At 41.0% G+C, this 12,294-nt stretch overlaps 3 protein-coding genes across 4 annotated transcripts; 2 read left to right on the top strand and 1 right to left on the bottom strand.

The window, feature by feature from the left end:
* Nucleotides 1–11: 11 nt before the first annotated feature.
* tmx2a (thioredoxin-related transmembrane protein 2a) lies at nucleotides 12–3,727 on the bottom strand. The gene is made up of 8 exons (XM_046031445.1): nucleotides 3,459–3,727; nucleotides 3,285–3,345; nucleotides 2,638–2,751; nucleotides 2,160–2,236; nucleotides 1,616–1,722; nucleotides 988–1,053; nucleotides 705–834; nucleotides 12–596 (listed from the first exon to the last, which is right to left on the bottom strand). The coding sequence occupies exons 1-8, from the start codon at nucleotides 3,645–3,647 to the stop codon at nucleotides 417–419; spliced, it is 924 nt and encodes a 307-aa protein (XP_045887401.1). The 5' UTR covers nucleotides 3,648–3,727; the 3' UTR covers nucleotides 12–416.
* Nucleotides 3,495–6,789, top strand: si:dkey-6i22.5 (polyamine-modulated factor 1). The gene is made up of 5 exons (XM_046031448.1): nucleotides 3,495–4,054; nucleotides 4,659–4,764; nucleotides 4,905–5,005; nucleotides 5,654–5,849; nucleotides 6,622–6,789. Exons 1-5 carry the CDS (start codon nucleotides 3,828–3,830, stop codon nucleotides 6,685–6,687), a joined length of 696 nt encoding a protein of 231 aa, XP_045887404.1. The 5' UTR covers nucleotides 3,495–3,827; the 3' UTR covers nucleotides 6,688–6,789.
* A 50-nt stretch (nucleotides 6,790–6,839) lies between these two features.
* Nucleotides 6,840–11,992, top strand: med19a (mediator complex subunit 19a). 2 transcript variants are annotated; one of them, XM_046031447.1, is made up of 7 exons: nucleotides 6,840–6,947; nucleotides 7,068–7,247; nucleotides 7,674–7,796; nucleotides 8,535–8,668; nucleotides 8,829–8,925; nucleotides 9,010–9,104; nucleotides 11,793–11,992. In XM_046031447.1, the coding sequence occupies exons 2-7, from the start codon at nucleotides 7,160–7,162 to the stop codon at nucleotides 11,856–11,858; spliced, it is 603 nt and encodes a 200-aa protein (XP_045887403.1). In that variant the 5' UTR covers nucleotides 6,840–6,947; nucleotides 7,068–7,159; the 3' UTR covers nucleotides 11,859–11,992. The 2 variants fall into 2 exon arrangements, with proteins under 2 accessions (XP_045887403.1, XP_045887402.1); XM_046031446.1 differs by having other exon boundaries at nucleotides 6,906–7,247.
* Nucleotides 11,993–12,294: the final 302 nt, after the last annotated feature.

The raw sequence follows: 12,294 nt of genomic DNA on the forward strand, positions 1-12,294 counted from the left end.
TGCATCATGAATCTGTGCACACTTATGTTTTTTTTTTTATTTCAGTTTCTTTGGTTTTGAAATACGAGACATAAGTAAACATACTGGTTGCAAAATACAGGAAGCAAAAGTTTACACACCGTGACGGTGCTAAAAGCAGCCAAAAAAAGCAATCATTAAAAAAAGGCATTTGTTCTTAAATAACTTAATGGCTGTAATAAAATATCCCCAAATCATTGCATATCTTTTACATGGCTGCACTCAAACCACATTGCATCATCCCCAGTCAGACCAGGAACTGTGGTCCAGCTTTTTGGGGTATTTATTAGTCACAGGAAGGACTTAGTGTAGTGGTTGAACCTATTTTCCTCTACGTAAGGCGTAGCAATGTTGGAAGAAAAGGAAAGACGTCATGCAGCCCCTCAGAATTGTCCCCTTCACTGGTCTTTCTTGCTCTCCGTGGGCAGCGCTGGGTTGTTGGTTCCCGGAGGTAGCTCATCGCTGCCCTCCTCTGGCTGAGAGCCGTTCTGTTCCTTTTCATGGAAATCACAACCTTTGCTCAGCTTCTTGGATTTTTGGAAGAGCTCGTTGAGGTTAAACTCTCGGATTATGTTCTCCTAAGGATGAAATAAGCTTCATATTAGCGTCTATGTGTGAATGTGAGGCTGCTGCGAGCAACACCTACTCTGTACATACTGAACATGTTTGTTACAGAATAGACTTACCTCATTGAAGGTCCAAGATACAGCTCTCCTTTTACTGTCAACCATTGGACGTCTCATTATTTCCCGCCCTCCTTGGAAAAGCACCAGTGAGGGCAGCTGCTTAGCCAGAGGGGAAGTACTAACCTTGTACCTGTTCAGAAAGATTTCATGGGACAGTCAATGCATGTGCTCAGAGAATCTGTCAAAATAAGGAATTTGTAGAAAGCATGAACAAAAAATACTGTGACATTAAAACTACTACTGTATCATTCAAGACAGGCGCAGAGCGGAGAAAATGACTGACCTCTCTGAAACCTCTCCATAGCGTCCAATGTCCACCTTCCCAAACCGGAGTGCAGCACAGTTGTACCTGCAGTATGCAGGGGAAGATCCATCAGACATTTAAGCCTTTGCATTTATGCAAACACGGCAGTCTAGTCTGACAATGTGATTTTGATTAGATTCAATGCATCTAAAAAGAGAACTTACGCTGCTTATTTTTATTAAAACCTAAACTTTAAAAATGTAAAATATGGACAGAAATACAGCATGGAATACAGAAAAGGAGTTATCTTCCTTCGAATGCATGACACCAGTGTCTGTAGCTGGTAAATTCATATCCAAGACATCCAAGACCATTGATTTACAGTGAATGCAGAACAGCCATGAATTCTAATAAAAGCATATAAAATGCTCAGATTCAAAAAATTTATTAATCAAGGTTTAGCATCTTCAAGCAAAATACTTTCTACACAGTACATATACATCATGGTTGCTTATTTGAGGAGTAGGTGACTGCTGATTTGTAGATTTATAGTCAAAAGTGTCTGTCCGTCCAGAATTTTGTCTTGCATGAACGCAGCTCAGCCAATGATGACAAATTTACTTAAGGGGGGAGCCTGGGGAGACAGAAGGCCTGCATTTACTCTTACTTGAGAGAAAGGTCGGCAAAAACGGGAGCAAAAGACTGGCACTCGGAGGACCAGTTGGCGTAGAATTCAACAATCCAGGTGACACGACTGTCTCTCTGCAGCTCCTCCTAATGATCCAACACAACATTAGATTAGGGCAGGTTCCACAGGTGTAGATCTCCTTCTCACCTTCAGGACTGGGGCATCATCACTTATTTTATTTCAATTTAAAATGCCTGACATAGTATTTAACATTTTAGAATTTTAACTTGGATACTGCAATTATGATGGGACTTCCATATTAGATGGACACTGAAACGCTAAAAAATTTTGCATTGTGCAATTGATTAGCACAAAAAGAAAACAACCTAAGACACTCCCATTTTACGTTATTATAATGCATATAAATACTACCACATGGTCATTCCCACCTGTTGTGTTGTTTTTTGATATGTTGAATTTTTAACTTAACATCAGAGGACATCCAAATGGTCGTCTTAAATCATAAAATTAATATACAAGAATTTAAACAACTGCAATACAGCATGGTCTGTGTAACACTCACATCTATGGTCTTGTCACTGAAGTACTTGATGTACTCGGGGCCCATGTAGAGAGGTGGCTTACAGGTCATGACGAATGCTGAAGCCAAGAGATAGATAGGTACATGTTACAGAGTTTCCCAGAGGATGAAAACAATGGCTAAATGTGTGTTTTACATTTTCCAAAGCTATGAAAATGTCAGTTTAGGTTAATAAATTTACTGTAAAACCATTGCATTGCAAGCATTGTTTGAAGACGCAAGGGTAGGTTGCGTGCACATCCACAATGCCTCAGTGGAATAGGGATACCTGCATCTATAGTGCCGTTGTTTAACAGCAAAAGACATTTTAATTTCACCATTTTGTGGTGAAGGTAATGGGGCTGGTACCCTGCTGTTTGTAAGAAACACTTCTTGATGGAAGACGGTTGTCCACAAATATCCCTTCCCATAACTCACATTTAGTCATGAGTGGGGCAGTATTTGTAACAAGGCCACTGACCGACACACAATGCGAGGTAAATGATGCCGAGCCGAATGTCCAGCCTGAAGAAGAGGATGGTGTTGGCCACTTTACTGAACAGGAACAGGTTGCCTATGTGCTGCTCCATTGTGACTGAGAGAGAGAGAGAGAGAAAGAGAGAGAGAGAGAGAAAGAAAAGAGGAGGAACAATGAATGCACCAGAGGAAAAAAAAACCTTCAAGCTGTTGATTCAAGGTCAGAAGAAGGCAGGATTAACACTGAGTAATGTTTACACAACAAAGCAAATTTTAAGCACAGCACTTCCTGAATGTGGCTTGGATTCAGGGCTTCAGGTGAAGGATTTGAAACAGTTACACATTAGGTCACAATACCTATTGGGTTGTAGTTTAACAGTTACTCATTATAGGATACCTATGTCCTTGTTGTTAGATATGATGTTGAACAACCAGTGTTTACAGTTTAGGTTAAGGATGAGGTTTAATAAGGAGATCCATTAATTTTATGGGTCAATAAAGCTCGGTGGTTCCCTGCTCCCAAATTGGGCATCAATGCCTTGATGCATAGCCCCCTTGTGACTGTTTAATGTAAACAAACACTTAACATGTCATATTGGTTTACACATAGACAAATGTGTGTGTGTGTGTGTAGGGGTGGGGGTTACTCACTCGCTCTCCTGTTCTTCATCATCACTATTGCGCTGAGAAACATGAGTATTTCCATTTCTCTCTGTGAAACAAAACATAGTAAATTAGCTAAGTCATCATAAAGCAGCCAACACAGCCCCACCATATTTAGCACCAGGCAGCAGTGCAGGGCAACCCTGTCCCCGCCATGCTCACCCAGTCAAAGTCGCAGGAGTTGCCGTCCTCACGCTCGGTCGCCAGGTGATCGCACAGACCTGGAGCCTTTCGGACCACCAGGAAGGCGACGGTCATGAAGAACGAAGTGATATAATACGGCTTCAGCAGCCATTTGTATATCTGAGGTAAATGGTACAAGAAAGTACAGAGTCCTGTGATAAGACCCATCTTGGCAGACGCGACAGTCAAGAGGGGGTTTGAGAAGGAGTGACAGCTGAAGTAACTGAACGTGGTAGCTTGATCAAACTACGCCTGCGCCAAACAAATCGATTTCGTAGTTTATGGGCGCAGCGACTCGCCGTAGATTTGGCGGGCACTGCAAAATGTAAATAGAGGAAGCTGAAAAAAATGGAGGAAAGCGAAATAGCAACACAAAAGGAGTCTGTTGGTAACATCTGCGTGAAAGACTCTGTTGAAAATCAGACTAAAGAAGCTACAGGCGACATTTCCTCACAGATGTCAAACCGTGAAACAGTTAGTAAGCCGTCCGAGGAGACGGAAGGTCGGTATAACCGGCTGAAGTTGTTCGACAAAGTGATGCAGAAGAGCCTGGAAAAGTTCATCGAGCATGCCAGGTAACTTAACGTGTCATTTTCTGTAATCTCTCTGAAAGACCTGTATGCAGCAGTCCCCGTTTGTAGTTATCGTGTTATTGATCATCGTTGGGGTGAGTCAACGGTTCAAACGGTATCAAGCTGGCACTCAACATAAATGTAAAGATGATCCTGACTGCAGCATTCATTGACACATAGGAAATGCACAAGCCAGACCTTGTTGAAAAGATTTGCCTAATTTAATGAATGTTGTTTAACGTGAATAATACTCAGTGATTTTTGTGTTAATCAGTAGATTTTAGTTTAGATATAAAATGTCCATCTTAAGATCCCAGAGCCAGAGGTGACGCCTTCTTGTTTGTCCAACTACCAGTCCAGCACCACTAAAGTAGCAAATACTCACTTTTGAGATGCTTTAAATGGTATTTGGTCTTTTCTCTTCTTAAGTGACTGAACAATTCCTCAATAGTCAAAACTGTTGTCATCAATTACTGTTCTATTGATCAACTTCGAGATTAATCAAATAATCATTTCATTACTAGATTAGGTCACTGAGAAAAAGGTTGGTGTTATGGGAAAAGGCCCACTTCACTGCACTTTTGGTTGACACTGCGTTCACCCACAGTTTTAACAGATTTGCCAGCACATTTCGTCCACTGTACAAGAAGAACCCTCAGAGGATGGAGAGCATTCACAAGCAGTTCATAGAGGAGTTGCGGAGGACTATACAGGTGTGCTGCACATCACATTAATACCACATATGAAAAACAACCAATGGATGTTCACTGCCTTGTATGCAGTATGCATGCACTGTTCTACCTGCCTTTATTTTGACTTGTTTACATAAATGCCTGTGTCTGTATATATGAAGGAGGACATCAGCAGATTGATTGAAGAAGGCCGGTTAGAGTTCAAACTGAATGAGCTGGACAGACTGGAGAGTGCTGCCAAGAACAATCCAGAGGCTGCATGGTCAGTAAACAGCATTAAAAATTATTCACCTTCAAGCATCTTCTTCTTTCTCTCTGAAATGTTCTACTGGTTACCTCAAGTTATAAATGCTTAGTTTCCCTGTGAAACACTTTCCCCTCTTTGTAAATATCTGAATCCTGACTTCCACCAGCTTCCATTACCACTACTCATTCAAATAGACTGTAACAACACGCGAGTAGTAAGTTCATTTTCTTGCCATATATAGCAAATCCGCACATTTTGTATGTTTCTGAATGCAAACTTTTGAGATTTTTTCCACCCCTGTCTCATTTAATGAACTGAATAATAAAAGTGTTTTATGATATTCAAATATTTAACTGAAAATATTTAACTTACTCATCGTGGAAATTTCCAGAACTCTTCAAAGTAGATACAGAAAGCTACTTTGTGGGCAGTTGGGTAACCGTACCAATAATTTGCTTCGGGATTGTTATGTTAATCATTAAGGAACATCTAATTGTCTGGCTACACTCTACTTTACACTCTTGTGTCTCACTATAGGACCTGTGATACAGGTGCATTTCCTTTCTTCACTGCACTGTATATCACCACTGTAATATTTCTATTTTGCAACATGATTAAAATACTAAACATTTTAATCCTTTACCATCTCACTTGTTCTGATAGGCGGCCGAGTGGTGTTCCCGACCACGACCTTTGCAGCTTTTTGATGCCATACTATCAGAAGCAAGAAGCCTACATGCGACTGGAGCTAAAAAAGATTCAAATAGAGAACGCTTCCCTAGCACAGAAGGTTCAGGCTGGTAGAGAGAGTATCGCTCAGACTGAACATCGTATTTCTACCGCTGTTGATGAGTGGAAGGTGAGTGGAAGATCAAAAAACATATTGTGTAAATAAGTGTTAAGTAATTCTTGAGTCTTTACTCTAAAGTTTATTTATGACAGTCGATGTCATCTGGAGATGAATCCGCCAAAGCTCTATTACATAATACATAGAAAACATATTCCTGCAATTTTACCTACATTTGACATTTCGTGTAAGTTTTGATAACTTTGATATACAGAAAATGGATGGATGCTTTTTTTTAATTATTGAAAAAGAAAGGAGAAAAAGCATTGTTTTGGCATTTGTACTGTTTGTAGGAGAACACTGTCTGACAGCTGGGGCCAAAATTTGCACCAAAATATAAGTAGACATACCAGTATACAGCATGGTACAAGGTTGTTTATTTGTCATTATACAGCACAAGGTTATATTACAAAATTTAATTTGTAGTCCTTTCATGCTACACACACAGAACTAAGTGTATATTAAAATATGGAAACATATAAAATAAATTATAACAATACAGTGACTTAAATACATATATACAGGCATTTACACACTGAATATTATGCAGTGCATTTTTTGAATTTGCATCCGGGGAGAATGTACAAAGCATCATTAAGATGATGAGGTTTCGTCGTTAAAAAGTCTGAATTTTGGTAAACGGTGTCCAACTTAACTGTGTTTGAGCACCAAGGATCATCGACGTAAAACACCACCTCCTTTCATCTTGCAGGAGTCTAATATATCAAATAGAAGTTTGCCTTGAGTGTTAACAGTTGTTTTTCTTTTGTCCTTCAACTTTTAGGCATCAGTCACAGAGTTTGAAAGGCTGGCATCTTCTCTCTGCCCTGCTGATGTCTTTGATGTGTAATCGTGATCTACAGATATATCAAATAACACAACTGTACATAATTGATTTTATTTACTATGTCTGTTTTGTCTGAAAATAAACTTGAAAACTTGGAAATAAAAATTGTTTTGTGATCTCCGTGATTACATCCGTGTGGGCCAACATACACCAAGCATTATGGTAATGTCTGTGTTTGTGCCCGGTATTACGGTACAGGGGCCGTGAAAATAATGCCACAAAGAAGTGAAGAGTCGAGTAGTTGACGCTGGGATGGATTCACGGTGAGCTTCATCGTAAAAAGGCCATACTCTTGAAGTACCCGTCTCTTTTATCACATATAAATGTATTATTCGTGATCGATATGACGGAAATGTTTTCAACTCTGTTCGGGCAAAATGAAGCTCAGGGACCGCCCGGCTCGTCGTCTCTGGGTTTCGGACCAGGGAAACCTCCGCCGCCTCTGCCGCAGAATCAAGTCTCCCTGGCGGGGCAGATGCCACCGCAGCTCGGGGACGAAGGGCCTGTTTTGCGGAAGCCCGGAGCCATGAATGAACCTTTCTACTTATTGCGGGAGCTTCCTGGTACTGTCGGAATTATTTTAACAGTCGTATGCTTTGTATGTTATTTGTCTGTATTTAAAGAAATGGGTGAGCCGGACTCAAAGGTTGCTCAGCAGTTTGTAAACAATGCTAGCTAACGTTAGCAAAAAAGATAGCAGGAGAATATAAGTGTTACCGAGAATATTGAGTAAGGTAAATACCGGTGTTACCTCACTAGTGTGTCATAGGAAGAGTTGTTTTTAATGTTGTCTGACACAAACATTTCCAATTGAGTTTCCTCGGTTTTAACTCCTGTGTCTTAAAGTTAAACGTCATGCAGAAATCATATCTGAACTAATAGCTGGAAATGGTCACACAGCAATTTAAATAAAATCTCATAGTTATTTATATATGACATGACTTGATGGTGTTTGCATGGATCACACTAATATGACTCTGTGTGCTTAGTGGGAAACGAGTTAACGGGCAACACCAACCTCATCACGCACTACAACCTGGAGCATGCCTACAACAAATTCTGTGGGAAGAAGGTAAAGGAGAAGCTCAGCAACTTTCTTCCAGAGTTACCAGGTGGGTTTATGCAAATAACGAATGTGGCCCGACAGGCAAGTGTTAATGAAGGGGACTGCACACACACCTCCATTAGAAAATAATAACTAGTAAAGGCAGAGATTCTTGTTCAAAGTAGGACAGTACTTTCCAAGTGACTTTGTCCTTGATAGCGCTGCATAACTCCACTCATTTTATACTAGGCCGCTCATTGGCAGATTCACTGGGAATGGAGCTGTTATCTTGAAAGGTCAACATTTCAGCAACACTTGCAGTGTTTAAAACTGGCTGTCAATTTTCGGCTTGTAACCTTCATCAGGGTCATCTAAAACTTGTTGCTCCCTGTTCTTCTCTTTACAAAGGGTAATGGACTGCATTTATATATCGGTTTTTCTATCTTGAGTGGCATTAAGGTAGAAAAATGATCTATAAATGTAGTCCATGGGGTTCAGTGTCATGCTCAAGGACACTTCTGTACATGCACAGGAGTCGTCGGGGGGTGGAACCGCCAGCTCTGCCATTAATGTATGTCCTTCTGAGCCACTGCTGCCCCCAAACCTACTGATCAAACAATGACGTAGAAGAAGGCAGCAAGCTGAAATAGACAGGTGGTAAAATACATTTATATTTCATGCTACAAGTGTTGCTGTAGTTTTGACCTCTCTTTTACATCTTCATAGCTGTGTTCTTACCACCTTGCTGTTTTATTGCTTGTATTTTGATCTCTGTCACTTCTGTCCTTCCTCTTCTGTGCTGCAGGTATGATCGACTGTCCGGGCACTCAGGACGGCAGCTCGTTGCGCTCTCTGATCGATAAGCCTCCAGTGTGTGGGAACTCCTTCAGCCCACTGACCGGCGCTCTGCTCACAGGCTTCAGACTACACACAGGACCGGTACTACCTGAATACTATACACAACACGCACGCACAAGTTCTAAAGTCACAAATTTTCATCATGCAGATACCGATTACCCAAACTATTAGCAAATTAAATTTCTATTATATTGTATAATTCAAAATGTACACTCATGAATGCTTTGTTTGTTTTTCCCAGCTCCCAGAACAGTACAGACTGATGCACATACAGCCTCCAAAAAAGAAGAGCAAACACAAGCACAAACACCATCGACCACAGGACCCATTACCACAAGGTAAACTATATGTACAGTATAAACAAACGCAAAGGAATGTAACATGTTTTCAGACCGTTGACCTGCTTTTTTTGGACAACACAGAAACTCCATCAGACTCTGATCCCAAGAAGAAGAAGAAAAAGAGGGACGATGACCCTGACCGCAAGAAAAAGAAGAAAGACAAGAAAAAGAAGAAGGTAAGTTCATCTATCAAGACGTCAGTAATTCATTTATGCGGTATTATTATTACTAATGCAGTTATGGGCAGAGATGGAAGAGACCCATATACTAACCTTAACCGCACCAAACTCATTCCTGAACATTATTATCTTAAAGGATAAATTCATAATTTTTAAACCCGGGCCCCATTTTCTTATATTTTGGTGTCAAAATGACTAGTAAGTACAAAAGGTTCTGGAATCCATACAGCAGTGTAATAGTTACAGTCGCAACCCAGTGAGGTTGATAGGAGAAGTCAACTGTTGCGGCAAAACTGTCTGCTTCTTTCTGAGATCGCTTTTTCCAACAAATTTGACAATTTTTCTCCAGGGAGTGTAGAAATCGAAAGAAGCAGACAGTTTTGCAGTTGCATTATACATTTGAAGGTTGTATTCAGGCTGTCAAACTGACTCAAACGGACATGAAAAAAATGAAAGATAAAAGCTAAAGCCTACCGCAGTACAAGTGAACCACTTCATCCCCCAAAGATTGAGACAAAAGACACCGATATGAACGATCAACACTGTTCCTGTAAAGCTGGGTAGGCCTCTATTCATTATCACAATCATTATAAAGCAGAACAGTAGGGCTTTATTACATTACATTCAGTAGAAAGTAGGGTGGCGACAGTACACTGGATAAGACACATGCTTTTGGTGTGAGAGACCCAGGCTCAATTCCCCACTGTGACAGGCCCACCAATGTGTCCCTGAGCAAGACATTTAACCCCTAGTTGCTCCAGAGGCATGTGCGACCTCTGATATATATATATTTGTATGCATTTGTAAGTCGCTTTGGATAAAAGCGTCAGCTAAATTAATAAATGTAATGTGTTTAGGAAGTTAGCTAACTAACATTACATTAGGAACAACCCAGAGCGGCATTTTTCTGGATTTATTTTAGGTTTTGGAAAGAGAATAAATCGTACTTCTCCTTTCAACCTCTCTGGGTAGCGACTGTAACTATTACAAGTGCCCCAGGAACAGCGTTTGACCATATCTTAAGCTAGAAAACGACTGTTTATGCATGAGAGTCAATGGAGCGCAGCCATGAAAGTGTAGGACCTCAGTTAGAACGAGTCCTATACTGCGCTGTGATTGGCTAGCTGTGTATTCGGGGCGTGGTTTAGTGAAGGGTCAATTGAGCGCTTCAAAATTACATCCACAAAAAATGCATATTTTTGCCACTGACTCAGACTGTTATAGGAGGTGTCTAACAAAATGGAAAGGACCCTACAAGTGACTTCGGGTGACACCCTTTGTCAAGAAACTGTTGAAAAGTTTTGAAAAGTTTCTTATAAGATTTCAGAGCAAGAATTGTCCTTGATCGAGAATTCTATTTATATATGAACATTTATATACAATGGTCTGAGACTATCAGTGGAAAAACATAATTTTTGGCGCTTTTCCATTACCAGTACCAGCTCAACACACCTGGACTCGGTTTGGCCGTGCTCCATTTTCCATTGCAGATAGTACCCAGAGATAGTAGCCCTCAATGTAGCTGGTCGTCATAGCGACACCACACACAACTGCCGCGACGTAAGGTTTAATGCGACACACACACCAGTGACCCACACAGCTTTCTCTTTATTTAAGTTGAAACGTTTCAACATTACTCAGAATGTAAAGACAGATAAGCGGTATGAAAACCTTCCAGCTGTGTTTTCCTCTGCCGTTTTTGCGGCAGCGGTCTGTGTGATGGTCGGAGCAGAGGGCTCTGTGAGCGGGCGGCTGGCCGGCCTCACACGCTCCTCCCATGGGTTGGCACAGCCTTCCCCCCGCCACCACTTGCGGAGCTCCTCAACTCCAAACACTTTCAAGCACATTTTTGTTCCGGCATCAATTTTCGGAAAACTGTCAATATTCGAAATCTACACAGATGATTTCTCACCTCCAAAATTCTCAGAAGTGGATTTAGTGATGAAATAAGGTATAACTGTATAATATATAATATAATATATAAATGTATAATATAATATATAACTGTAAAATATAAAACTTTCTGTTGATGGCCTCTGGTGCAAATGACGATTCTCTCTGACCAATCAGCAGTCTGTAGTGTATTTACGTTACATTTTAGTATCGCCACAGCTCGCTTGGAACCTCGACGGAGATGATATGAAAAACAGTACCTGGAAGCAGGTACAGGTACAATTTTTCCACAGTAGAATACCAAACAAAGGCGTGCCGAGTTGAGCTGGTACTCTGCCTGGAAAAGGGGCTTTTGAGGGGTGCAATTGCCCTTTCGGAATATGTTGCAGCCACCCGCACCCGGTTCTCAGCTGCCAGCTGAAGCCATCTACTGCACAGATTCAAAAGCTTTTTGTATCTACTAGTTATAGTCAAATCCCTCGAATATACAAAACCTGGAAAATTATCTTCATCAGTTCCCTCCAAAAGCTGATAGAAAGCTTATTTGTTCCCCTCAAAATTTAGTGTTGAACAGACTCTCAAATGTACCGGATGTGTAGGCTCACTGAATTCCTCCTGCTTCACTTCGTTGTACATGTTAACTAGCAACAGTGAACACATCAGCTGTGTGTTCGATTCAAGTTCATCCCCGGCATGCCTGTAAAAGTAAAATGTAGTCTGGTTAAATGGCACAGTCACTGATGCACATTAAATATAAACCTGTGCGTTGCTGCTCTCTCTGTCCTCATTCAGAACCGCCACAGTCCAGACCACCCCGGCCTTGCTGGATCACAACCCAACAGCAACAGCCTCAGATAGACAGGAGCCCACTGTGTGCACGCTTGTGTTTGAATGCGTGTGACTGTGCATTTTGTAAGAGGATGCGTGTGTGTTTTACAGATAATTGTATTACTGGGAGAATGTTTAATGAGGGGATGAATCAAATGATCCGCGTGTGTGTGTGTGTGTGTGTGTGTGTGTGTGTGTGTGTGTGTGTGTGTGTGCGCGTGAGCGAGAGTTAAAGGAGCAGCGACACAGTGGATGTGTGTGATGATGGAAAGAAATAGCATAGCAGTGTAAAAGGCAGAAAGCCTTTGGATGACTGTGCAGGCACTGTATGTATGTCCCTCCTTTTGATTTCGTTGTGATATCTTTTGACCATAATGCCAAAATCAAATAAACTGGTTATTGTCTTTGTGTCTTTGTCTGCTTGTAGGATTTGTTGGTTATTAAGATTATATGATTAGGTACATAT

This window comes from Micropterus dolomieu, linkage group LG19, assembly GCF_021292245.1.
Source record: "Micropterus dolomieu isolate WLL.071019.BEF.003 ecotype Adirondacks linkage group LG19, ASM2129224v1, whole genome shotgun sequence".
Classification (NCBI taxonomy): domain Eukaryota; kingdom Metazoa; phylum Chordata; class Actinopteri; order Centrarchiformes; family Centrarchidae; genus Micropterus; species Micropterus dolomieu.

Coding starts and splice junctions, on each gene's coding strand:
- tmx2a (XM_046031445.1), bottom strand. CDS start 3,647: ATGGGTCTTATCACAGGACTCTGTACTTTCTTGTACCATTTACCTCAG. Junction 2,237..2,637: donor TTACCTCGCATTGTGTGTCG/GTCAGTGGCCTT, acceptor TCTTGGCTTCAG/CATTCGTCATGACCTGTAAG. Junction 1,054..1,615: donor TTTGCCGACCTTTCTCTCAA/GTAAGAGTAAAT, acceptor TGCATACTGCAG/GTACAACTGTGCTGCACTCC.
- si:dkey-6i22.5 (XM_046031448.1), top strand. CDS start 3,828: ATGGAGGAAAGCGAAATAGCAACACAAAAGGAGTCTGTTGGTAACATC. Junction 4,765..4,904: donor AGTTGCGGAGGACTATACAG/GTGTGCTGCACA, acceptor GTATATATGAAG/GAGGACATCAGCAGATTGAT. Junction 5,006..5,653: donor AACAATCCAGAGGCTGCATG/GTCAGTAAACAG, acceptor TTGTTCTGATAG/GCGGCCGAGTGGTGTTCCCG.
- med19a (XM_046031446.1), top strand. CDS start 7,028: ATGACGGAAATGTTTTCAACTCTGTTCGGGCAAAATGAAGCTCAGGGA. Junction 8,669..8,828: donor TCAGACTACACACAGGACCG/GTACTACCTGAA, acceptor TGTTTTTCCCAG/CTCCCAGAACAGTACAGACT. Junction 8,926..9,009: donor ACAGGACCCATTACCACAAG/GTAAACTATATG, acceptor TGGACAACACAG/AAACTCCATCAGACTCTGAT.